This window comes from Ambystoma mexicanum, chromosome 8 (assembly GCF_040938575.1).
Source record: "Ambystoma mexicanum isolate Mex_15411 chromosome 8, UKY_AmexF1_1, whole genome shotgun sequence".
NCBI classification, from domain to species: domain Eukaryota; kingdom Metazoa; phylum Chordata; class Amphibia; order Caudata; family Ambystomatidae; genus Ambystoma; species Ambystoma mexicanum.
In genome coordinates, this window is record NC_090929.1 from 122,676,153 (window position 1) to 122,701,856 (window position 25,704).

Sequence of the window (25,704 nt, forward strand, 5' to 3'; positions counted from 1 at the left end):
GCAGAAAACAAAAAGCTCACCCTCAACCACCTTAAGTATAAACCGAGGAGAAGGAACCCACTCCTGTACAGATTCCGCAATTGGAATTGGGCACCCCCTTCTTGCAATCCTGCCCTTCCACAGCACTGTCTACTATAACCACAAAATCCCTCTCCTTCGGGGTACCAACAGCACCCTCACAGAGCACACAATATCCACTACCCTCCACATCTTCCGCAACAGACCCTACTGCACCATTCACCCCTGCTGGAGGAAGAGACACCACCTCCTCATGCCCCTACACTGCATACCTCGAGGAAACCGCAATGCCAGAGTCATCATCGACCAGGATATCCACAGGAGACCTTCTCTTCTTCATATCCTGCCACTTATACTTCATCTTGAAAGGAACTTTCTGCCACTCAGAGCCAGAATCACTAGAACCCGAGGAGTCCTCCATTGAAAAATGTACCCCCTTGCCCTCTCCTACAGCTCAGCTCACTGAGCTCTGCCTGCAGGCCCACACCCTCCCTCATGACCCTGGTGCTCCTCAACAGCAATTTGGAGACTCAACTCAGATGTCTCCAGGAGCACACACTACAAAAGCCCTCCCCATCCCCCCCCACAACAGCTCGACTCATCTTTTTATTTGCCTCCCGCTCCCATTCTCAGTGCCATGGACCTCCTAACATACATGATGCTCGCCATAAACTCACCAACTCTAAATCACCGCCCACTGTCCAGTCTCCCATACATACTGAAGGAGGAACCTGCCCTGCTTACCCTCAAACCCTTTTCTCATATGGAACAAATAAAACCGCACCCGCACATCCACCCCAAGGCCACTCATCCTGGCCGTAAGCAACTCCCTCTGCACACTATACTTTACACATTCCAACATATAGTGAACCACCATTGCCGGGCATCCACAAGCCTCAATTCGCAGAGGCAGCTCCACCCAACAAACTTCCACCCTGCCTGTCCCGCATGTCCCACTCAGACGATTTAAGAGTAGCCATTACCTCCGCTGTACAAATGGAGACAGTCTTGCCATCCCAAACTCCTCTTTCCTTCCGAAAATAGCAGGCCATGCCAACTCCGATTCTCTGGGTCCCTGGTGCAGTTTGTATAAACGTGGCCACCAACTTTTCCCTCCACATACCGCAACGCCAGACTCTTAATCTCCCCCCTGCCACCACTCTTTTTAACCTCCACCTTTGCTGAGTCCAAATAGATCTTCGGGACCTGCAACGTCCAGAAAGGCAAAACCACTCGTCCACATTCTCTACCAGTCACAGCACCTCCGCCCCCAACAGTTTCACTATCCTGCTGACATGGAACCCATATGTCCCTTCTTTTCTCTCCCAACTCCCACATTAATATGCATGCAGCCAATTAGCAACCAGGTACTTCTTTACAGGGAGAAATACACTAAGTGATTTGCTTTTCAACCAATATTTAGCACTCCGTTCCTCCCTTCTCAAGTCCAAAGACAACATCCCCGCCAGCACCTGCACAGCTTCAGTAGGCGATGACCTAACCGTGACGGTCACAATACTCAATGCCCACGCCTGGATACAGCCCAACAAACTAAGCTGAGCTTCACAAATAAATCTACAGTTGAACCCCATACTCCAACACCCTCCTGACCATTCTTGCATACAACATTCTCATACTCTTCTGGTCACCCCCCATTCCTGACCAGACACTGCCCTCAACAGATTTAGATGCACTTTACAGTTCGCCACCGTCCTCTCCACTTGTAACTTCCAAAACAGCCGCTCATCCAGCGATACTCCAAGATACCTAAAATCCGACATGTGCCAACACATTCACTCTCAACCTGAGATCCAAGCTTACACCAGATCTTCTCCTGTTGAACATTATACACACTGTTTTGGAGGTGGACACCTTGAAACTCCATTTCTGACACCAAATTTCTACTTCATTCAAAGACTTCTGCAATTTCCTGTGAATCACTCTGCCCTGCTTGCTTCTCACCCACATGACCCCATCTGCATAGGACTCAACTTCACACTCACTCTCTCCGATCCTCTCTTTGAGACCATCCACCACAACATTAAACAATCCCTACACCCCCTCAACACCATCCACACCTCACACACAGTAAAGGGAATGTCCATACTGGTCGTCCACATTGGTCAACACAAAGAGATTCGTAAACATCCAATTTGACATCTCCTGCATAGCTTCCAGGGAATAATTACTTGTACTGTGTACACCCTCAAAATGTGCATCTACAATTTCTGCTTTACCACCGTCATCCACCAAGTCACTCAAGAGTACCGTAATAATTGGAATCTGAAATCCACCTCTCGCCTGACCAGTCATGCGCCGAAACTTCACACACCCGTGTCACCAGAAAGGGTACCACAATAAGTCTGCCAATCCTATGAGACCGCATAACCCTCTTCACAAGTGCCTTGGCCTTTTTATGTGCCAGTATCCCGCCACAGTCTTAGATCGCATAGCGTTCCGCCGTTTTCTCTTCCTATCCCAAACAGCCACAGAGCATTCCAAAGACCACCACCACAGACCCTCTGATTTCCTAAAGAATTTCCCCTGAGCCAGTTCCACCACAACACTCTAAAAGATGCCAACCAGTGCTAAATCCAACTCATCCACAGTATCCAGTAACTAGCCGCTGCACACCACTTTCTGCAATTCCACCCATCAACCTACTGCATCCCTCCTCAAACTTCACCCAATCCATGTCTTTAGTGTCACATACCAGAGTGGCAGAACTTATCGATTTTACCATCCAGACATTAACCTCCAGAGATATAGACCCATGATCACTCCCCATCCGGCCTCAACTTCCACACACACACTTCGGGACCCCAAAGCAGCCGATACGCAGGTCAAGTCAAGGCAGGACCCCATTCCTGTATGTTTATCAGTCCTTGTGTATTCAGGAGAGTTCAACAACATGAGACCGTGGCTTCAGCAAACGCCTCAATTAGAGCCCCAATCACGTCAGTTACAGGACTGTTCCGAAGTGTATTACGACTATTGAACTCCCCCACAGAAAACATACCTCCCCCCTTACCCCCCCCAATGTCCCAAAGCTTGCTGCAGTGCTCCTACATCAAGGGTTCTACACAGGTTATTAAAGTTCAACACAACTATCATGCCATCACCCAAAAATAACTTCACACCCATCAAACTCAAGAACAGAGCATTATCTACCATTATTTACCAAACTACCACCCCCTCTCTACCGCCCCCTCTATCCTTCCTGTACAACATATACCCTGGTAAATGGAAGTTGAGAACCTCTCTCAGCCAAGTCTCCTGCACACACACAATATCGACATCACCCTCCCCCTCAGCCGCTCCCTCCTCAGCTCCTGTCCATTCGCCAACAGGCTACTCACATTCCATTGCCACAATCTCAAACCCCTGAACTCTCAAGGGCAACGTCACGGCCACTCATCAATCTATATGGACATTCCTAACAGTGATGTTCCCAATCTTCATACATTTTTGCGGCCCTCACTACTGCCTGCAATCTGTCAGTTTTCGATTGACACTTAGCCGTCATATTGGTGGTTGCAATAATAAAGCACAGCAAGTCCTCCAGTTTAATAGTGACTCCCCCTCCAGTCGCCCCACCATCCTCCAATGACTGGCTCACCCCCACATCCACCTGCCTCACAGGCACCGCAGGGCAACCTGTCGCTTCCACCCGCTCACTCTTAACTGCAGCAGCATAGCCGATATTGTGGCTCACCTTCGTATTCACAACCTTCCAAGCCTCTACCTGTTTAGCACAACCCCTACAGGATGCTATGTGTTCACCATCAAAGTTACAACACTTCTGCATAACCTCAGATACACAAGCTTTAATGTCGTGGGGCCCACCACATTTACCACACCGCCTCTCCTTCCTACAAGTCTGCGCCACATATCCATACTCTTGATATTTATAACACTGATGAGGAGCCGGGACATACTACTTGACCCTGAAGTGCTGAAACCCCAAAACAACACAGTGGCACTGTGCTCCCCTAAACCGAATAGCCACAGATGGAGAAGTGATGCCCCCATCAGGGTCTTTCCTACCCAACCTCCACACTTCCTAAACCTCCAGTTCCTGCAAGGAACACACAGTATCTTTTTCATGCACCCAGAGAGGCACCCCATAAATCACACCCTTGCACGTATTACCACCCTGTTCCGACATGGTGACAGGAAGCCTCCCAACGTTACGCAAGTCCAGAGCATTATTCCTGGTCACCTCACCCACTCCTTTAACCAGCAATCCCCCAACACTGATCACCTGAACAGACTGCACTGCACCAATCCCCTTCTTCACCCACTCCAGGGCAAACTCCACCAAGATCCTTATTTGGCGCACCAAGACACACACCCACCAATACTGTGCTGTCCACCACCAGATTCCCCACCCGCCTCACCCCTTCTATCCACAGGGGACCCACTATGGACCTGAAGCTCAAGCGTAGCCCCCTGCATCCCCTTCCCTCCTCCCCCACCAATATCTCCCACTAGAATCTCTGCCACAGACTTGCATCCGCTACCCTCACACAACACCAACTTCCCCTTTCCAGCATCACCCTCGTTTCCTTCTTTCCCCACCCTCTCCCTCCAACCCTGAACACCCCCTTGTCAGTCACACTGCCACCAACCACCTGAGTACAGAATTCACCCTCATTGCACAAAGCCTCACCCCTGCCTGGAGGAGGTTGGACGCCTTCAGCCACTCCTATACCCGTAGTGCTGCCCCTAGCAGCCCTCTCAGAAACCATGACCCTCCCACATGGCAGCCGTCCTCCTCCTCCTAAACTGCGGCTGCCTCTGCGATTCTCCACAGTCAACTCTGCGACTACAGTGTCTCCGCCTAACCGCCGATCGTTCGGTACTGCGGGCCCATGTGTGTCCCGCTTCTGGACCAGAATGCAAAGCGTGGAGAGGGGCCGACACCCAATTGATCTAACAGCCTTGTGGTTGGAGCTTTGGGGCATGCATAGCAAACACCAGCAAAGTTATGGTGGGTTTAAAAAGGCTTGGAAAACACTTGTACGCCTGAAATGTGAAAGCAGAATAAGCCTTGTGAGCCACGTCAAATATGCACCGCCCCCACACATTAGCCTCCAGGATCACCTCCAGTTCGAGCAACATGAGCAAAGCATTGTGGGTATGCAAAGAAGCCCAAATGCAAGTCTTTAGCTCAAGAAGACTGTCTTGAGTTGTCGCTTACTATTATTTTTAAGCGAACGATGACCCATTTTCTTAGTTTCAGGGTCATTGATTTCTATTTTTAAAGTGTAGTGGGATGGCCAGCGAGGGGACAGGTAAAAGGGAGAATGGGGGACAGGTAAACACTGACTGAGGAAGAAGATTAAGCCCTTGGGTCAGAGATGCTTCTTTACAGGTCTGGAGGTTACCTGCGTTATTTATCTAGGTGCACTTCCACGGGATCCCTGAAGCATGTCAAACTCTTTGCATAACCATTTTAATAGGTGACCATTCAGAACAATCACACAATGTACATTTGTAAGATTGCCCAATGTGTTATTTTCCCTGCTACAGCTAATGAAAGCAACTTTGTTCCCAATCCCTGCTGGGCGACTCGCCCTCCTCGATTAAACAAGTATCATTGAGTTTAATTAAAGATGCACCTGCCCCAGCCAATGCCACACAGTCACGTGAGCAAACAAGGTACACGCATGATTGCATGGGTTGAGCCAAGGGTGCAAACTTGATTGCAAAAGTTTACAATAAATACCAGACTCTTAGCAACTTCAATCTGGAGCCCAATTAGAAACTTATTTGAATTTTACAAAGAATAATAAAAGCTTTGTTTTTTTTAAACTCTGGAGTCAGTACTGAATACTTAGTACATAAGCTCGAGTATTGGGGTATACTTGCCAACATGACCCATTCCAATCTGTAGTTGCTCATCTAGTCCTGGTCGTTTCATTTGCATTCTGCGACTTGTAGTTCCACTTTTCCAGTAATAAAACTCAGACCACAAGTCCCAGAATGCAAAGAGAAAAGAAAAAACAGGACTGGCTAAGCACCTACAGATTGGAATCGGTCATGTTGGCAACCGTGTTGGGGTCAGCACTGCACAAAATCCTGAAGCCATCATGTCGGTCCCACTGAGCTTTGCGCCCCCCCCCCGCTGTGAAGCACGGCTTTAATTTCAATTCACGCGCCGGGTGTACACAACCTCACTTTTGCAGCAAGCACAAAGGCAACGAGTCCCCTGGCCAGTGCCCACTTACCTTCTCCGAGTAGTGCTCCGTGGGAAGGGGGGGATATTCACACTGTTCTATCTTCTGACACAGAGAAAACAGGTTCATCTTATCTCCGTAGAATGGACTCTGCAGGGCGGCCATCTGAAAGAAAAAAGCAACATTGTATTATGTGGGCTCAGGAACATCTATATGCATACTTGCTGAAAGCGCCCGCACCCACATAGGATCCACACACACTTCCTGTTAGGTACTTTAATTTTTTTTACTACTTTGCCATTTTTTATCGGTTAATTTGTTCTATCTGCATATTTTTGTATAGAGCGATTTGAAACTGGCGTTTGCTGGTGACTAGCTTGCAATTAACTGTCTGTACACACAGACACCTGGGTTTGAAATTAAGATTGAATGAGCAGGAGTATAAAACCAGCCTCGGACATCACCCAACAGGAAGGAGCTACTGCATGGGGACCAAGAGCAAAGACCCAGAACTCCGAGGAACACTAACGTTTTGACTATCATCTATGATCCATTATGTTTAAATCTGTACCAAAGTGTACTAATTCTTCTCTACAAACATTTCTCCAATAAGTTAATGTCACATATGCATGTTTTTAAGGGACCAGTTGGCTGGAATGCCAAAAGCAGCTCCTGGTAGATGTTGGTCTCAAGCTAACCAGGCTCTCCTAGGCTAGAAGCAGAAGCTAAATAGCTCCCAGAAAAATCGGTCCCTATACAAACACACACTTAACCTCAGGACTGTTACCCAGAAAACAGTCATATTATTTAGCAAATCTCCATTGAAACAGGCAATTCATGTGTAACTTCCTCAAAACCTACATGTTGCGGTTCTGTGATCGCATCAAAAATAATTAATCTATGCAGAATTCTCACAGATTCGTTTTTTTTTTCTGATCGATTTTGCAGCAATTATATGTAGAGGGAGCCCCTCCCCCCACCCTGCACCCATCTTAACCCCCTACATGTTTTATTCACCTAACCCTGCCACCACATATATTTGGGGCAAAATCTGATTTAAAAAAATGTGATCAATTGTCCTTCGATGAATTCAACTGCGGCAAAAACTCCTGTTACCTGTATTGTTAGGGTATACTCAAACACGCATATATTCATGAATGTGCTCGATTTTATTGGCAATTTATTTAATCTCTAACAGTATTGGTTAATACCTCTATAGATGTACACTATACAAGTACAGAATATACAAAACCCACACGCATATATTCACACAAGTATACTCAAAAAACCAGGTTGGTTAATGCATAACTGGATGTTTTACTATGATTTGTGTACACATACTACCTGGCAGCATACCTGAATGCAGTTCCCGGGTACTGTGGAACAGCATGCAGCAGCAATGCCATCTTGCATTTCCCCTCTACGCCCACCCCAAGCTATCCAACCACCTCTCTTTCAGATCCGCCAGAGCGCCTGGAGACTATGCGTGGCAGCGGTGTGTGGTATAAACTCCACTAACGGAACAAAACAACAATAATCCATTCTTCAAAAAGGAACCGTAAGCCTACATGTGTTTCGACAAAAAAATATATAGTGTATAGTGCCAACAATTCCTCTTTGGCCTTCCTCAGGGCATTCAGAGTAAGAGTATTCAATTGGTGTTATTTAATGAATGAACAGCGTCGGAGTCGGATAGATTACATTTCAGTTTGCCATTTTCCGCACTGCGAAAAAAATCGGCGTCTGGAGGTTTTATGCTACATGCGTATGATCCGTTTTTACGCAACATGAATAAATTACAAATTAATACAGGACTCGCGGAACACGGCTGGAATTCTAATTGATCAATTACAACCCAAGCCTCGCCAAAGCATGAGCAGTTTACAAACACGAGTCCGTTTTCATAACCGCGCAGCATCCTGTTGTTTTTTAAGTGACACGTTGTCAACAAATGCTTTAGATGGAAATAAATGGCTAATTTTGCTTTAATTGAACGCTTAATTTACATGAGTTATACATACTGTTATTGAATCCCTGGCTGCAATTACATTGTTCTGGGGGTAGAAAAAAATTCTTTACATGCTCTAAAGGTGCAAATTAACCTTCACTGATACCCAAGTGATGCCTTGCAATCAATGTAATGATTAAACACAACAATTAGTAAGTATGCACGAAAGGTGAATAACTTTTTTTCAATACTGAATTAAACACACAATGAGCTGGTGGCGTCTAAGAAAAACCCAGAGGCTGCTCACCTTTAAAAACCATCTATAATCGCCAGCCAAAGCCCCCCCATTTGCATAAGAAGGAACCCACCGCACTAATAAGGCCCGGCTTCAAAGCCGGTGCTAGGAGCTGGCGCGCAGTAAGCAAGAGGCATGTAACCCCAGCAGGCGTCCCACACTGTGACCCAGCCGCTTATTAATTCATAATGCGATTCAAGTGCCGTTTGTCACTCTCGCTCACTGTCGCATCCGGGGGCACACAACAGACTAATACCTTACGCTAATGAATACCAATTGGGTAATTGATGTTGTTAGGCACTCGGTGTAGAAAAGCGCATTAAACCATTTTGCAGAAGCTGCGTCAACTGACTAGCCTTTAAAATATATAGATTTTAGCTTCGACAAAAGTCGACGCATCACACTGCGCGCCTAATAAAGGAATTCTTTTTAATTATTAATTTGCTTGACCTTGTACCCCCTTATGTGGGTCTTTTTAATCTTGGCCATGCCTTGTAAAAGCAGTCCTAATGCTAATAGCACAGGGATGGTTATGAGCGTTGCAATCAAGTATAAATGGATTAAATGAAGAAATGGATCGTTTTGGCAATATACAGAGTTTACATTTCGGAATCCCCCTTCTGCACAGTCCAGATGGACACAAGCGTAGGGATTGCAAACCATGGATTAAAGCTCTTAAATAGTGGAAAAAGAGCTGCCTGTGGAATTTTGCATTTGGAAACCTGCGAAAGCTGGGGTGATGACAGTTAAGCAAGAACCCAAGAACTTGCAGACAATGCACACAGCAGGAGAATTCTGTAGCGTAATGACTCAAGCCAGCTTCATGGAATAAGATTCCAGTGTGCCTTCAACTTGAATGCTTTTCTCAACACTGTATTTAACAAAGGGCGGGCAAGATGACCGTACTAGCAACCTCTCATGGGGTCGCCAATATACCCAGTGGGAAAGTGAGATGGTTGGTTGCGAGGCCAGAGGGAAGCATGACTACCGAGGCGGGTACATGGCTGTGAGAAGATCGTGCATGCTGGCAAGCTTGGCACTGCCACCACATACCTAGAGGGAATCAAGATTCCTTCAAAAACCAGAGTGACAAAGTGCAGAGCGGTCCTGGTTTCTGATCACCAGCTTGAACACCGTAGCCACCCTAGGGGCATCACCACATTCTGTTTCCCAACATGATTTGTCAGCCAGCTCAGGGACAAAGGGGAGTCCACAGGGAGGCATATGTTTGCCTGATCATGGTGTACCACCAGCTTTCTCCTTTCCTTTTCTGCCTTTCTCCTATTTTATATCTGCTGCTCCCCTCTTCACAGTTGTAAAAGTATTCATGGTTCACGATCAGTGGTAGGCTGAGGGAGCTCCATGTCTCTCCACATCACCCTTCCCGCTCCATCTTCAATCCTAGGGCTGTGTCCCCCCCCCCATAATATAAACAACTGGATGACCAAAAGCAGTCTCCAGCTTAACCAAACAAGTTCCAAATTTGGTTCCTCTGCCCTCCGATATATGCAATTTTATTTCATTTAATTGTTTTTGCTATCGTGCCTAATACCGTACCCCAGTTCGTGTGGATTCGGGTTTCAAACTTCTGTTGCTCTGTGTGCTCTTGCTTCCAAGACCAGCGCGTTGCCCCTGTGCTATCCTCTGTTCCCCTTTCTTTACGTCACTCACACACTTTGCTGACCCACCCAAAACCTTGGAACTTGACTGGATCTGGGCAGGCAACTTCTTTTGCAAATCCTGAGAGCCCATAAAAGCATGATGCTTCCAGCTAAGAAAATGTAAAGTCCTCCCACTGATCCCTTAAAATCTTAAAGGTACACCAGATAAGGAGCAGATCCTCTTTAAAACGTTAAGTCTGATTAACCGTTCTTCGAGATGTTGCCCCTTGATATTCCTGTGGCAAGATTCGGCTTATCCAGCCCACCTGCACCCCGGTACCCGAAATCAGGAGCCTCCTACAGCTTCCTGCTGATTTTCAGCACACAGGCAGCACTCTACTGGTGCATCGCTCTGAAGACCAGTGCAAGGAGGCAAGAGAGATTTTTTTGTGTGTGCTCTTTAATCACACACACTCCGATCAGGATCAGTTTGTTCACAGGGTGAGGGGTTTGCAATCTGGCATTGGAGGGTCTGTGAATGCCAAAAGCATCCAGTCCAGGAATAGCTCAGGAACTTGGGGGATACTGACAAATTGTCTCGGGAGGATAGCTCAGGGGCAACGTGCTGGCATTGGAAGCAAGACGACACAGAGCAACACAGGTTCGATGCCCCGGTCCATTCTTAAAAAACTCTGGGTATGAAACTATTAAGCGCGTTAAAAATAGCCTATCATATCACATCCTCTTACAGAGGACTTAAGGCGGGATTCCTTGCATTTCTAAATGCTGTCATAAGAGGTGTCATTATTACGCAACTTTAATGGTAATCAATGTATGGGTTTCAAAAGGATGAAAGGCTAAGTAGACCCTGGACAGGATTTGAACTTGTGAACTGCAGGCTGCCCCATCTTAAAGGAGAGCATTTAATCCATGAGCTGTGATACTCGTCAGTGCCATGATAAATATGTGGTGTCCAGGCCGTAAGAGGTCAAGGAAAGGGCCAGACGACCATCTCCATTTGGACAATTGTGCAGAGGCAATAATGAGAGGAGTGCTGTGAGCGACCGCAACAGTGACAAGAGACCAGAAAAAGCAGCGTGTAAAGGACACATACTGCGCCAATTGGATTAACTAAAGCCCAGCTGCATCAGAAGGTTTACTGAATGTCCCTATGCAGGAGAGGATGCTGGGAGAAGACGGTGCTGGAGTGCTTGGCAGCTTCCCAGAGAGGATCTGTTAGGAAGACCAAGGGCGAAACATTACCTAGCAGTAAGGATGCAGATCATCTCAAAGGAGAAAGGGCACCATACCCACACAGGAAATCTACCCGGCAGCAAGATCTTGAGGAAAATGCAACAGATTTATTTATTTATGTGCATTTATAAAGCGCGCAGCGGCCCTGGGGCATTGTGGCGCTATTACAGAATACTTAACTTAGGAACAGTTCCCAAAAAGAAAAAAAACAAGGTGAACAGTAAGTGGCCAGGTGCAGTAGAGGAGGACAGTGGTAGCATACATGGGTTGGGCTGTTGCTTAGGTTACATTTGAACAGCATAATTTCTGCAGGATAGTAAGGTCTAACAGAACAGTCTAGTTTTCAACATTTTACAGAAGGTAGTGTAGGATTTTTCATTCCCAAGTGTAGTGGGCAGTGCATTCCAGGTTTTTGGAGCCAGGTGTTGAAAGCTGGACCCTCCTGCTTTGGTTCTTTTGAAGGTGGGCACTTGGATCAAGTTGGACAAGTGTGATCTGGTGGGTCTGTTTGACAGTTGAGGGTGATTCTCTCTGCTAAGTAGGGAGGGGCGTCAGACGAGAGGCACCTGTGTGTGATGGCCATTGATTTGAAGCGTATGCGTTCTTGTACCGGCAGCCAATGGGCATCTTCTCTGGCTGGAGTGATGTGTTCCCTTTTGGGAATGCTCACAGCTGCCCAGAGAGCATTATTTTGTTTGACCTGGAGTTTTTTGATGTTTTTGGCAGAGGTGCCCAGGAATAGTGCATTGCAGAAGTCCAGTTTAGTACCTACTGTTGCTCTGGCAATGGATAGGCAATTTTTCTCAGAGAGGAAAGGCTTGACCGCATTAATCATCTTGGTGGTGATCACAGCAGATGAGGCCATCGCATTGATCTGTCGGGACATGGATAGTGAGGAGTCAAGGTACACTCCTAGGGTTTTTACGGCCGTTGAGACTGTGATGGTGGAGTTGTCAATGGTAAAGGTTTGGCATTGAGGTGGAAGCTTATTAAGGTTTCCTTGGTACTTACTAGGAGGACGTCTGTTTTATCCCCGTTTAAGCAGAGGCCATTGGCAGCCATCCATGTCTGGATAGCTGTGTACATTTTTGAGAGGGCTTCAGCGTCTTGCGCATAGGTACCAGATAGGGGGGGGGGGGGGAGTAGTATTTGCGTGTTGTCAGCATAATTGATATACGCTATGTTGATCGTTGAAGAGCGGGAGGGTAAAAATATTTTAGAGTGTGGGGGCCATGCAGGAGCCCTGCGGCACACTGCAGTGGATGGTGGTGGGGGAGGCACAGACTGAGTTTAGGAAGGAGGCAACCCAGGCGATAGCTTCGGGTGAAAAGTGTGCTTCATTTTTTAGATGCATTCCTAGGATATCATGCTTGACAAGATCAAAGGCAGCGGATAGATCCAGGAGGAGGAGAAGTGCTGGTTTACCTTTGTCCATAATGTCCATTGATTGGAGTACCCAGAGATGTCCTAAAGCCCTGAAAACCATTGAGGATCCTGATGTGTACTTGGAAGGCCATTTACAACATAAAGCTTCTTTAGCCAGAAGGCAGAACCCAGAATTCAGGATAATCTATTGAAATGTATATTGTCCCTTGAAGAGAACGCAACACTGGGTTATGCTTCACGAACATAGCGATGCCGGGGAATAGAGCAATTTCAATTACCACAGACCAGAAAAAGAAGCTAAGCCCAGAGGATGCTTCTTGGGATCGGAAGACCTTAATGAGGCTCAAGGTCTCCGGGGGGGGGGCGGAGGGGGGGGAAACAGAGGGGACACTGACTAACATGTCATCCTTTCCAGCAGGACGAATGCCCGGATTACTTAATGGTATTTTAATTACTCCTGGGTCTCTTCTTTCTCATACCATTACTTAACATGAAGACTCCATGTTATCACCAACCCTTCGCAACCAGTCATCTTGCTATGGCGCATAAAGGGGTTCAGTCCACTTCCAACCTACTGTTCATACCCAAGTGATCAAACCTACTATATTCCGGACTGGAGAGATGAGTGTAAATACTGGAATGAGGAAGAGCAGGACTGAGTATAAGTACGATTACCCGTAAGTAACTGAGGAATTCGACCATCCACATGGTGTGCGTGCGCTCGCCTGGGCTTTTTGACATTTTTTATTAAATGGAATGATGGTAGACCAACCTCAGGAAAATGTGTGGGGCTAATCCACACACATTTTCCTGTGCTCAAACCACGACAAATGCATAGACTTGTGTACTCTGGGTGGACAAAGCCCACAGGCAGTCTGCCCTGCCATATGGAATATGACAACCAGGAGGGCACTATTTCATATCCAGGAAGGGGGAGGACCAAGCGTCCCCCTGCCATGGTCAGCCTGATTGACCAACAAAGGCTCCATGGATCTGCCCTGCTCTTTTGTTAGGCCCTGCAACAGGTGGCAGTGATTAACATACCAATAGAGGGCACTTCAAACAGGCCCACAGGGCCTGGCATCACAGATTAACACAGATGACAGGAAACCCAACAACCTTTCATTTGTAACTGTGCCAACCTGAAGCTAGCACCCTCCCTCAGTATCCATGACAGTGAGCTGTTGTGTCTGGGATTGTGGTTTACAGTACGCCACCCCGCTAGGGCACCACGTTCATAAAGTACGAGAATGCGGTTTGCAGGAGCCCAAGAGTTTGTTCCGGTTTTCACCCATTTACTTTTCCTATTGCAAGGCACTCTGGTTAACACCTCACAAATACAGGAGATTGCTGGTAGGGACCCCAGGATTGGTCGGCTTCGCTTAAACCAATCACTGCAGCCCACTTGGCTTTAAAAGAGGTCAAAGCCCCTCTTTTGGCAGATCATCTGAAAACTTCACAAGAAGTAAGGCAGAAGAACTCATCCTTGAACCCTGGCTGAAGGTACAGTCTGCCTTACATTTTCTGCAAGTGGAAAAGGCCAGGATATCCAGAAAGGGAAGCAAGATCCCTCCCCTAAACATCTCCCAGGGAACAGAGGGAGAGAGAACTCGGGGAACCCTCCATCCACTCTCGAACTGGTACACAGCTAACACATAGCAAACCTCTGCAGCAAGCTTCCTGAAAAGTAAGTGCCAGAATGTCTCTGAACCTACAACCAAGAACTGGCCTGCAACACACTCCTCAGCTTTGGCCCATCCCCCTTAAAGGATAACACAAGCCCATTGAAGAAGCTGGGAGAAGTGCCTCAGCAAGCTTCTACCAACATCCACCTTAAAGGACACTTTCGAGCCAGTCGAGTTCCTCGATCTACAACTGTTGTCAAGCCGCCATCGCCCAACAACATTCTAAACTTTTCAGAACCACCAATGAGCACTGAGACAATGATTTCTGAGCTGCCATGTAGGCCAGCTGGCAACCGTTCCTCCAGCATTCTCGAGCCACCATGTAAACCACCCTGCAACCATTCGTCCAGCTTTGCTCACTAAACCGTCTTGCTTCCGATACCCGCCTCAAACTCTTGTAACATCAAATGTCTGGGCAGAACCTGCTTAGAGCGTGGCCTGCACTCCTCCCAAATTTGGACTGTAAGGTTGCAGTATGTTACTCCATATAGTCTTATAACTTAGAGTCAACAACAAAAAAGTTGAATCAACAACATCAAGCGGAAAAAATAAGTCTTGATTTAATGAAAGATAAAGAAAACGGTAAGCACAAAGAGTTACCTGCAGGAACCAAGATCCTGTGAGCAGTTAAGCAAAATAGATTCACAGAAATCAAAACATTTCACATTTAACAACAGATAAGCACCATGAAAACACCATGGCTATTCATCATTTTTTATAAACACAATTCAATAACATCAAGGACAATGTTTCTTAAATTATAAATGGCCGTAAAAAATGAGGTCACTGGTGTATTAAGGTCCTATGCATTTCGGGGCCTCAATGCCTCATTATCAAGCAAACAACCTCTAAAAATCTGAAAGTCTTAAGAGAAAATAAGAAAATATTAGCAACCGTCTATAAAATACAATGTAAAAAACATCAATTAACAAAATCAACAGAGAGAAAGAAAACAATTAGATGGTCAACCTTGCCAGTGTGTCTCGGGACAATAGGACAACCCTTGAAAAGGAGTAAAGAATTGTAAACCATAAAGGTACTGCCCGGTATCACCTGGGAAACATAGAAAGCTCTTAATCAGAATCTGTGCCGAGGAGGTCACCATTTACCCCACCAAAGGTGTTACGGTAGTTAGGAAATACCTTTCACCCAAAGATTGACAGTACACTTGTACAGGGATGCCGGCGGAGGGAGTAGGTCCAGGGATGAATAACCAACAAACAGATTCAAGCGCTGCTGTCAATCAGCCGAGTACAAAATGAGAAGGTTGGACTGATCACTAAAGGGTGTGTAATAGCTAGTAGCAGCAATAACTAAAGATGTCGCCATGCACCACAGCAGAAGTACTGGGGGATCCTTGGAATAGCTCTTTCACATGAGGCTTGCTTAGACAATGCTATGATGTCACTGGATTCCCAGATGGAGGTCCAGAAAAGAAGCTTTAACAATGTTGGTAATTATCTACATATTGTAAAAAAATAAAGAGTGTGGTCTAGTCATACAAAGATTTGTGGCAGCTCAGCATAATAATAATTGCCTGCCTGCCAAGAACGGTAACTGGGAGAATCTATTCAGTACAGAGTACGGGGGGGTAAGGCCCCACTGCTGAGCCGGTGGAATACTTTTACGTGAAAAGAGAAAAAGGGTAACTGATGTAAGCGGTGTCTGTATGCACGCATACGCGGCCGCCATATTGGAATGGATTCTGTACGTGCTAGGAGAGTTATATCTAGCGGTTAGTCATTACGGCCCTCAGATGAAGATGTAATGGTGACAATCTGATATACTTAACTTAGACTGTGGAGGAATAATAATCTAGAAAAAAATGTTTGAGTATGGCATGGGGTAGTCACATGAATTATATATATTGGTAGAGCTAAAAGGGAAAGACAATTAAAATACCCGTGTTGGGCGGCACAACTCTGCCAGGGAAGGCCCAACGACCCAGCCATGGGGATCACCGGAATCAACCTCTAGGTAGAGGTGGAGTGGACGGCTCCTCCCCCAATGCCGGGGATGCCGGTCTAGCTCCCCCCCAAACTCCCCCCCGATGAAACAAATCATGCAGCCCAGACACTGCGGCATGCAGAAAATGTGCTACAGCATAAGAGGAAGGAATGTAAATGTTATAAAAGAGGAGTCTGCAGCAAATTAGAAAGTCATCCCTTTAGGGTATGAAGAGAACCTTCAATTGATATAGACTTCAAAAGCTCAATAAGTAATAAATATCAAGATAATATATTATGGAAGGAGAATGAAAGAATACAAGAATGCAAATTAATGATACTGATCCCAAAAATCATAAGTAAAGTATAGAAAATAAGAGACCCACCGTGCGCTTAGGGGACCGAGATAAGATACCAAGATAGCCCTAGAACTGGTGCACTACTGGGTAGTGCCATAATGTCAAATTCTGCTTAATGTACAATAGGGAATTAACTAAAAGCATATTGATCAAATTCGAGGCTCATGCCTTTGGGGTACATGGAGGAGCGTTGCTTGATGCACCATATTTTATGTTGGCGCAGTAGCCTCTCCAAATCTCCACCTCTTCTGGGTATTTGCGCTTGTCCCAAAATGCGCGTTGCTTATCCTTAAAGTGTGTTGCACCAGAGGAGTGTTGATTTTGTGTCCGAATCCGAGACTTGTGCTGAGTCCATCCAAGTTTGGACTGCTGTGTCGTCAATCCCACATAGTAAAGCCCACAAGGGCAGTTAAAGGCATAGATGACGGTCATAGAGTCACATGTACAGGACCTTTGATAATATTGTGACACTGTTGACACACAATAGGGCAATGTGCCAAGTTTCATAAACCTGGACCGTGTAGTGACCTCACATTCTGCATGTACAAGAGATTTACGTAGAGCGTGTTTATTCTGGTAGGCAGAAATAGGTTCATTATGTTGGCTAAAGGGTAGAACTTGCATAGCAGGGTTCAGAATTCAGGGTAGGTGGGAGCCATGTAGCTCCTGCTCATGGCCTAGAAGAGCCTGGCTAGCTTAAAACGAACACTTACCAGGAGCTACTTTTGACTCCCCAGGCAAACTAATGCCAAACAAAACGATGTGAATAGAACTCTGTTCATTTGGGGCAAACTATAACTAAACATTAGGACACTTTGATATGACTTTTAAAGCCTAAGGGGTCATACAGAATTGATACAATGATAGGTTTGCTTTTACGTGGAAGTTCGATTTGTGCAACGCTCTGCACTAGCTCCTCGTTCCCAAGTGGTAGCTCCTGGTGACTGGTTACTGCTGGATACCGAGGAGCTCCTTCTTATCCAATCCTAATTTCCAACCCTGCATAGTGCAAGTGGGATGAAAGCTTTTCGCATGTAGCAGACTACTTCTATCCGTCGGTTTGGTGTATAGTGATGTCGTAAATTTCCTTTCAGTAAACTGTACCCGAGTGTCCAAGAAGTGAATGGCTGACTGGTTTGTACAAAAAGTTAATTTAATACAGTCATGTAAAGTATCCCAATTGTCCAAGAACTCTGTCACAGAGCAAAAGTGCCCAGAAGCCGATGCGACCCTGTCAAGCACCAAGAACACCTACAGCACAAGGTGCATTGCAGCAATTCGGTCCCCCTGGTCCTTCCCAGGAGGCCCCTAGAGACATATTAAGACCCATTGCTCCCTTTGTGATGAAACCAGGAAATCCTAAACTGTTGTGTTTATTAGCCATACCAACTGCCCTCCTGTCAGTATCCAGAGTGCGTCCCTTTTCTTTCATTGAAACGGTCTGTCCTCTGCATTCCTTTACAAGGTGGGTTGTATTTCGTAGTGTGCTAGAACGGTCTGTTGCGATATAAATAAAGTCGATATTTTTGATACAATCTTGACTGGACAGCTCCTTTTATCACTGGGTAATAATTGTATTTTCGCTGTGTTGCAACTAACCAATGATCCACAACCTTTTGGAGATGAGCCTGCCGTTCCGTCCACGTTAACCAAATTGGACAAGGAGGTGTTATAATTGACTTGTATTCCAATTTGTTCGGATCCCTTCTGGTGTACTAGAGGCGTGGGGCTGATTGATGGTTTAGAAACAGATATTCATCCCTGGATCACTGGTACCCCGCAAGTTGATTTGTCAAAGTAACCCTGGCATTAACTCCATGCCCCTCTTCCTCGCCCCATTTCTTACCACATTAACTAGGACAATAACCTGATATGACGAGACCTAATACATCACACAGTGGTTTATTCATTTTGAGGGGTCTACTCCCATATCACCTGCAATAATACCTCCTTAAACTGCTGGTCGGCATTGCCGGGCAGAGGCAAATGGTAATGTTGTACAAAAGTGAAAGCAGAAGCCATGTGGCGGCTCGAATAGTGTCCTCAGTTGGAGCTCCCTTAGCTTTTGACCAGGATGCAGCCGCCCAGGAGGTTCATCTCACCTGGACCTCAAATGGACACCGAGGTCTGCAGTAAATAGACCAATGAAATGGTCTTCTTAATCCATCTGGCAAATGACTAACTCCATGTCTTCCTACCCCCTATCAGAGGACGCGGTGGCAGACGGTCTGATGTGCTCACAGAAGCTGTACGTTCTAGATATGCAAGCAGCACCTGCCAAACATCTATGGGAGCCTGGGCAGTCTCTTCCGCTGCCGACCACTCCGTCGGGAAGGCAAGGGATAAGGCTCTCTTGCGAGAAATGGAACGCCGACACTACGTTAGGGTGAAAGGACGGGTATCACTGTAAAGTAATTGCCTCCAAGAAGACCACCAACTGAGGAGGAGCACAGAAGAGGGCCGCCTAATCCCCCATCTTATGCACCGGCATGATCGTCCACCGAAAAGGCAGACTTCAGACTGAGGAATTTCAAATCAACCTTGGCAAGTGGTTCAAACGGGTCTAAATCCAATGCCCCTCAAACCACAGGAAGATCTCAAGCAGGGGTCAATGCCCCGATTTGCGGACAAGCCAATGCAAAGCTGTTCAGCTAGCCACCACTGGCAGACTCCCCCTTTCATGGCCAGGCTTACACTGGGACTGGGGCAATGATGGTCTTACTGGACACTTAACTGGGCCACGTTGGTGGTGGACACATCTCACTGGATGGTGGCCGGCAGGCCTTCCTCTTGTCAGATGTTCCTAGAGCAGTGGTCTTCAAACTGTGGGGCTGGCCCCCATGCGGCGTGAGGTGGCCGCGAGGTTCTTCCAAAAGGGAGCATGTCAACTGATTTCAATAGAAAATATCAGCAGAAATGACAACTAGGGGGGGTCACACAGCAGCAACATTGTTACTCAAAGGGGGCTTGGCAACAACATGTTTACTCAAGGGGGGGAGTTGGCATAAGAAAGTTTGAATACCACTGTCCAAGAGGCATTGTATAGCTTGTGGCCTCTCTGCGGGCCAAGCCGTCACAGGGGTACCAGACATCTTTAAAATCAGAGAGCCTCCGGATCCAGGCATTTTTAACGTTGGTCTGTACAAGGTCCACTCTGCTCCTGCAAACATCTCTTGGATCATCGCAAACACCCACAGCTACCCTTGGGACCCCTAATGTAAGAAATACTTGCTATGAACCAATGAGGCCCGCAGAGATTTTTCATAGGGGTTGCTTGATGAGATTGTTGCCGGGGCCCTCCCTTGGCCACCCCTTGGTGGCGCCTCTGCTTAGAACTCGCCCGTAGACCACGCTCCTGTATTATGCTCACAGTCTGAGCTTCCGCGTTGCGATTTCTGTTTGGAATTTACATAGGGTGACCAGCTTTTTTTTTAAAACCCGGGACACGCCATCAACATAGAAGTAGGACTATGTCGCAGGCCTGTTGTGGGGGGTTGGGGGCGGTGTGTGCTCACAGGGACACGCCTCTCATTGGAGGAGAGCGGCCAGGGAGGGGTAAGGGAATGGGGGCGTGAAAAGCAATCACACCCCTATTCACACGTAGGAAGAGGCGCGCCGGGACAGATTTTGGGATTTTGAAATCGGGTCCGAGCAAAAACCGGGAGCGTAGCAGCCACCCACCACCCATCCAATCCCGGGACAGGTTTATAAAATGAACAAAAAACTCCCGGGACGGAGGGCGATTTCCCGTGACGCCTGGAACCCTAGATGTACAGCATCTTCTGAAGCTCTGCTCATGGAGTGCCTGGGAACCGTGAGTTGGCCGAATGATATGGAATGAGGGACAGGCGCGCCTCTTCCTGCGTGGGAATAGGGGTGTGATTGCTTTTCACGCCCCCGTTGCCTCCCCCCTCCTCTCTCACTGGGATAATTCTCCCTAGACCAGCTGTTATTCCTCCATCCCCCAACGTCCCTCTACCCAGATTCCACGCCTCTCATATGTTACTTTGCCTGAAGGGGGACATCACCAATGCCTCTTGTGACGTCACATTTGTGGTTCACAGTACTGTGATCAGTGGCTGGGTAGCGCGCCCCACCAACATCGAATTGTGACTGAACACCCCCCCCCCAACCCATTTGTTGCAAAATGTGCCCATTTTACAGTTTTTCCACCACATGCCATGTCAGCGCATTGCCAGGGCACGTACCCAGTTAAACTCGAGGCGAGCTTCACAAATGCCAACTAAAGAGGGCCCAGATCGGGCGCTCGGGGACGTGGACCGCGGGCGCTGCAGATGGGCCAGTAATTGCAGCCCCCGATGTCCGCCTCTGACATTTCCCTTAGAACAATTACAGTCAGAGGCCCAGACGCCCCCCGTAAAGCGGACCACCACGCAGTTCGGCTTGTTTCGGAACACCGAAGACGCTCCTGCTGTTTAAACTTGTCATCTTGTTAGCGCAGAGAAAGCCATCGCTTCTGGCGTTGTTCGCCAACAATAAAATGTATTTTTAGCTCAGCCGAATTAACTTGATGACAGATTTTCAGGAAAGGTTGTGACTGGCAAGGGCTGGATGCAGTCTTAGCAAAAGGCAAGGAACCTCCAGCTTAATTTGCCAGAAACGAATTGGTCTTCTTGCATCGCTTCACAACCGAGATCTTTAAACGTTCTCTGGTCATTTATCTGTAAAGACTAACTGCAAATCCACATCTTTTCCAAAAGCAGCAATAGAAGTGTACCAAAAAAGTATTGGAACTGCGACTCCGGCGGGGGACGCAGGAGAAGGAAGGAAGCAACGTGGAACACATTTTTCAAGGGTTGTAGTCATGCTGGTTGACGGCCAATTGATCAGAAAGAGACTTCAGTTTAGCTGTATCTGCTATCCGATGGTAAATTGGAGAAGTGTGCTTTAACTTCATAAAGAACAGTTCCGGAATGTTGAAAATGGTTGCAAAAAGTAGTGGTGGAACACCGTTCCCCACCGTTCCCGCTCACTTCGACCATGGTCCAAAAGGCAGGGCTGCTCACCAAAATAGAATATCACAGGGCCTGGAGAAGGCTCATGTGAGGACATTCGCTGGGCAATGCACAGATGGGTCTATGTTGTTCAGGTTAGTGCCAAGTGAGCACGAGTTGCCAAAGCGGTCACAGGCACTAGTGGGCACTCACTCACCCTCTTGCCCTCACATCCAGTAGAGTTTGACGAATCGGTTCCTGAACTCTAACCGCGTCATATTCATTTTCATGAACCCAAAACTACTCTTGCCAGAAGTCTGCAGAATAAAATATTGGCTTAATTATAGTCAGGCCTAGCTACAATTGGCTAGGCCGGGGTTATTGTAACTCGGTATATTTCGGCTTCCCTAAAAGGGCTCTGGCTGAAATCCAGTGTATTCAGAAAGCAGCCAAACGACTGCATCTCACTTTTAGTGATCAGAGGATAGCACAGGGGCAACGTGAATTGAACTCCGATATTAAGCGTGCATATAAAAATAAATAAATTACGTGACAAGGACCGTATCTCCCCACCTCTCTGTCCTCTTCACCGGTTGACAGTGGGGAAACTAGTACAATTTAAAAAGTTATTACTGGCTAGGACTAGGCCCTCCGGCTGGTTGCGGCACTCCGTGTATGCTCAGATGCGGCGACATTAGGAGGAGACCTGAAGATTAGGCTTCAAAGAAGTGTTCTCACTAGGACTATAAAACTACTGGAGGAATTTTATGGAACCAGGACTATAAGAATATTGGTCAGTCCCAGTCTCGCTGTTTTGAAGGCATCGGAATCTAGGAATTTGCATCCAAGTCCTGATGAAGACGTGGGAGGGTGGCGATTGCGTAACGTCAACAAGGGCCACATTGTGGCACAATTGTAACCAACTAGTGTGGGTCCACATATTTCTGTTAACATTAAACCAGGCATCGGTTTTAGATGACAAATGCCATGACTGGTGTTTAGGTGGCAAATGCCAGTGGTGGCATGTAGGACAGGCATGACAATTCTAAGTGTTTTGACCAGTTTATAGTAATAAAGACGAAAAACATTGTCGAAAGTCAAAAAAAACAATGTCGAAAAAAAACATTTAGAATGTCTTTTTTTCTTTGTTTTTTTTTGTTCGAAATGGGGGGGTTCCCCCAAACCCTCTTTTTTAAAAATGTGTTTGTTTTAACCTTTTTTTTACTTGCGGATCCCAAAAAAAACATGTAAATAAAAAAAAAAGCATTAGAAAAAAAAATTTGCAACATTTTTTCGACATTTTTGTAATTCGACCAAATGTTTGACATTATAATTGCACAACGTTTTGACCCATTAGACATTTAGGGGTCAAATGCCAATACCAGGCATTTAGTGTGTTCACATCAGAGTTGAAGGTTTACCTGGCTATTATCTCATCAAATTGTGGATGGCCATACATAATGATGCATACATATGATTTGCAATTTGATTGCTGACGCATGTGATGAATCACTGGGTTTTGCATAATGACATTTTGCAGGGATTGCACCAGGTGTCATTCCAAAGATTTTTTGAAGGTGGCCAAACTGAGTGCGTTTGTTTTCTGGTTCACAAAGTCGATTAAAAAGGACCCATTTATAGCCGCTGAACATACTCCATGCCGACCCCACAAATTAGATTGGCGTCTGCGGGTCTTCTGGATGAACCTGGTTATAAATATTCAATGGGTAGGTCGGTCCTACTCAACATAGGGAGGAAAGATATGGAACACACTCCCATTATCTTTGTTCCCTCTTGAAGAGCGTGTAGAACTCAGGAAAGAATTGAAACCCTTCTTTGCTTCCCAGCCACTGCTAGGATGTCCTTCAGAATGAGAAAGAAATTTGGAGGCGTGGCTTTATGTTATGTTAATGGACATTTGTATAGCGCCTTTCACCATTGGTATGGTCTCAACACGTTGTAGGTTGAACGCCCTCGAGCACCGGAGCCCAGGTAAGTGGAGATTAGAGAAGTAAATAGGGAGTGTGTGCACTCTGTATGTGTGCAGCAAGACAACATTTCCCATGGGGGATAGCTGCGTTCTAATGCTGGCAGTAGTGGGCAGGGTATGTGAGACAGGCAGTACGTGTGCAGCTAGACAACATTTCCCATGGGGGATAGCTGCGTTCTAATGCTGGCAGTAGTGGGCAGGGTATGTGAGACAGGCAGTACGTGTGCAGCTAGACAACATTTCCCATGGGGGATAGCTGCGTTCTAATGCTGGCAGTAGTGGGCAGGGTATGTGACACAGGCAGTACGTGTGCAGTTAGACAATATTTCCCAAGGGGGATAGCTGCGTTCCAATACTGGCAGTAGTGGGCAGGGCATGTGAGACAGGTAGTATGTGTGCAGCTAGGCTGAATTTGTCGTGGGGTTCGCTGCATTCTCATGGAGGTTTGCTGTGCCGTGTGTAGGAGGTATGTGAGATAATGTGTGCAGCTAGGCTGAATTTATCATGGGGGATAGCTGCATTCTAGTGTTGTAGGTGCTGAGCGGAGAGTCACGGTAGTGCAAGCTGTGTGCGAGTATCCATGGAGCTTAAAGAGGCCTCCCTGTCCCTGAATGCCTTCGTGTGCCTACTGATTTGCTCATATTTATAGGCGTCCGGTGCTTCAGGTACCTCTAAGTCTAGTATGAATCTCAGCTTTATCTGCACTACCTGGCCGTACCTTCCCGGGCCCAGCACTTCAAGCAATGCTGTGTTTGGCCACTTCCCCTCTGCTGTACGTGACTAGTAATTCCAGGTGTAGAGGAATGTTTAATAAGTCCAGTCATGGCTAGGGTTGCTGAGTGCAATAACGTGAACGTCATTTTGGTGCAATACAGGACTAATGCATTACAGATTTACTTATCATTGTTATGGTATTTATTGAGAGCGGACCTAGATTTGAGAAGCAATGGAGAGCTTTACAAAGGTATAAAACAGTACAAATGCATAACAGAGTGTTTTTCAGAGGTAACTGAACAGATATACAGCGGGGGTAGGATACAAAGGGGTACAGCTGTACCGGAGGACGGGGCGGAGAGGGGTACCATGATTCTGCATCTGGATGCCTCAGCACAGCCAGGATGTCCATGCACGATAAATCCTTACCTTCCTACCAACCTCACTGCCTTTAAATCAAATAATTATCTAAACAAAAATGCACTTATTACAATGTCCTGGTGTCTGAACCGAAAACTGATCCTTAAACATTGCGTTCCCCTGCGCCATATGCAACAAAGTCATCCAGTCCTTTTTTTTTTCTTGGAATTCTAGGATTTTAGTTTTTCTAAATTAAACATGGAGGAAAAAAACCCTGCAAGTCCCAGAATTCAAGGGGAAAACACAGGATTGGATATGACTGTCTTATGCATGGTAAGGGGACATCTCAGGCTATGTGCCTTCACCCACAAGGCTGGGCCTCCCCCGCTCCGGTACACCCCCTCGGCACACCAGTACCATCTTCTTTTACCCCCCCCCCCTCCAGTAACTAGTCTGAATGCGGCTACATTGCTTGCCTATGAATCCGTTGTCTGGTGATTTAGCACCAACTATGGGTTATTTTCTCAGTGATATTCACATTAGTTTTGTATGGGGTGCTTCATGATGGACTTCAGCTGTCAAACAACCTGTAATCCATTTAATGGTAGCCAATGTATTGAACTCTGAAGGATGATGGGCTGCATTGACCCTGCCAGGATTCAAACGTCCAAAGTGCAGACTTTACCCAGGTCATAGGAGAGCACTTAACCTGTCAGCTATCCACCTGGCCATAAGTAATGACAGATTGCATTTGTGAGCCATCCACCTGGACGCAAATGATTTCAGAATGCATTTGTGGACTGAGCATGGCATGGAATTGATGTCGTATTCCTCTGGGGTAAACACAGATTATTTGAGCACAGCCTTTCTGGCTGCAATCCACAATAAGTGGTGGATAGTGAATTTGAGTTAATTTACAAATGTGTTTATTAATAAGTCCAAATGGTGAACACCTTAGGCCAAAGTTAAGAGCACAAGTTAAAAGTTAAAAAAAATAAAGATAGTCAAAAT

The 25,704-nt window shown here is 46.5% G+C and overlaps 1 protein-coding gene across 3 annotated transcripts in view; it reads right to left on the reverse strand.

The window, feature by feature from the left end:
• The window catches only part of NEK6 (NIMA related kinase 6), an 884,175-nt gene that overhangs the window by 41,409 nt on the left and 817,062 nt on the right, over window positions 1-25,704 (reverse strand). For all 3 annotated transcript variants that reach the window (XM_069609453.1, XM_069609452.1, XM_069609454.1), the window contains exon 10: window positions 6,252-6,365. In XM_069609453.1, the coding sequence (XP_069465554.1) occupies window positions 6,252-6,365 (114 nt within the window). The remainder of the gene's footprint in view (window positions 1-6,251; window positions 6,366-25,704) is intronic.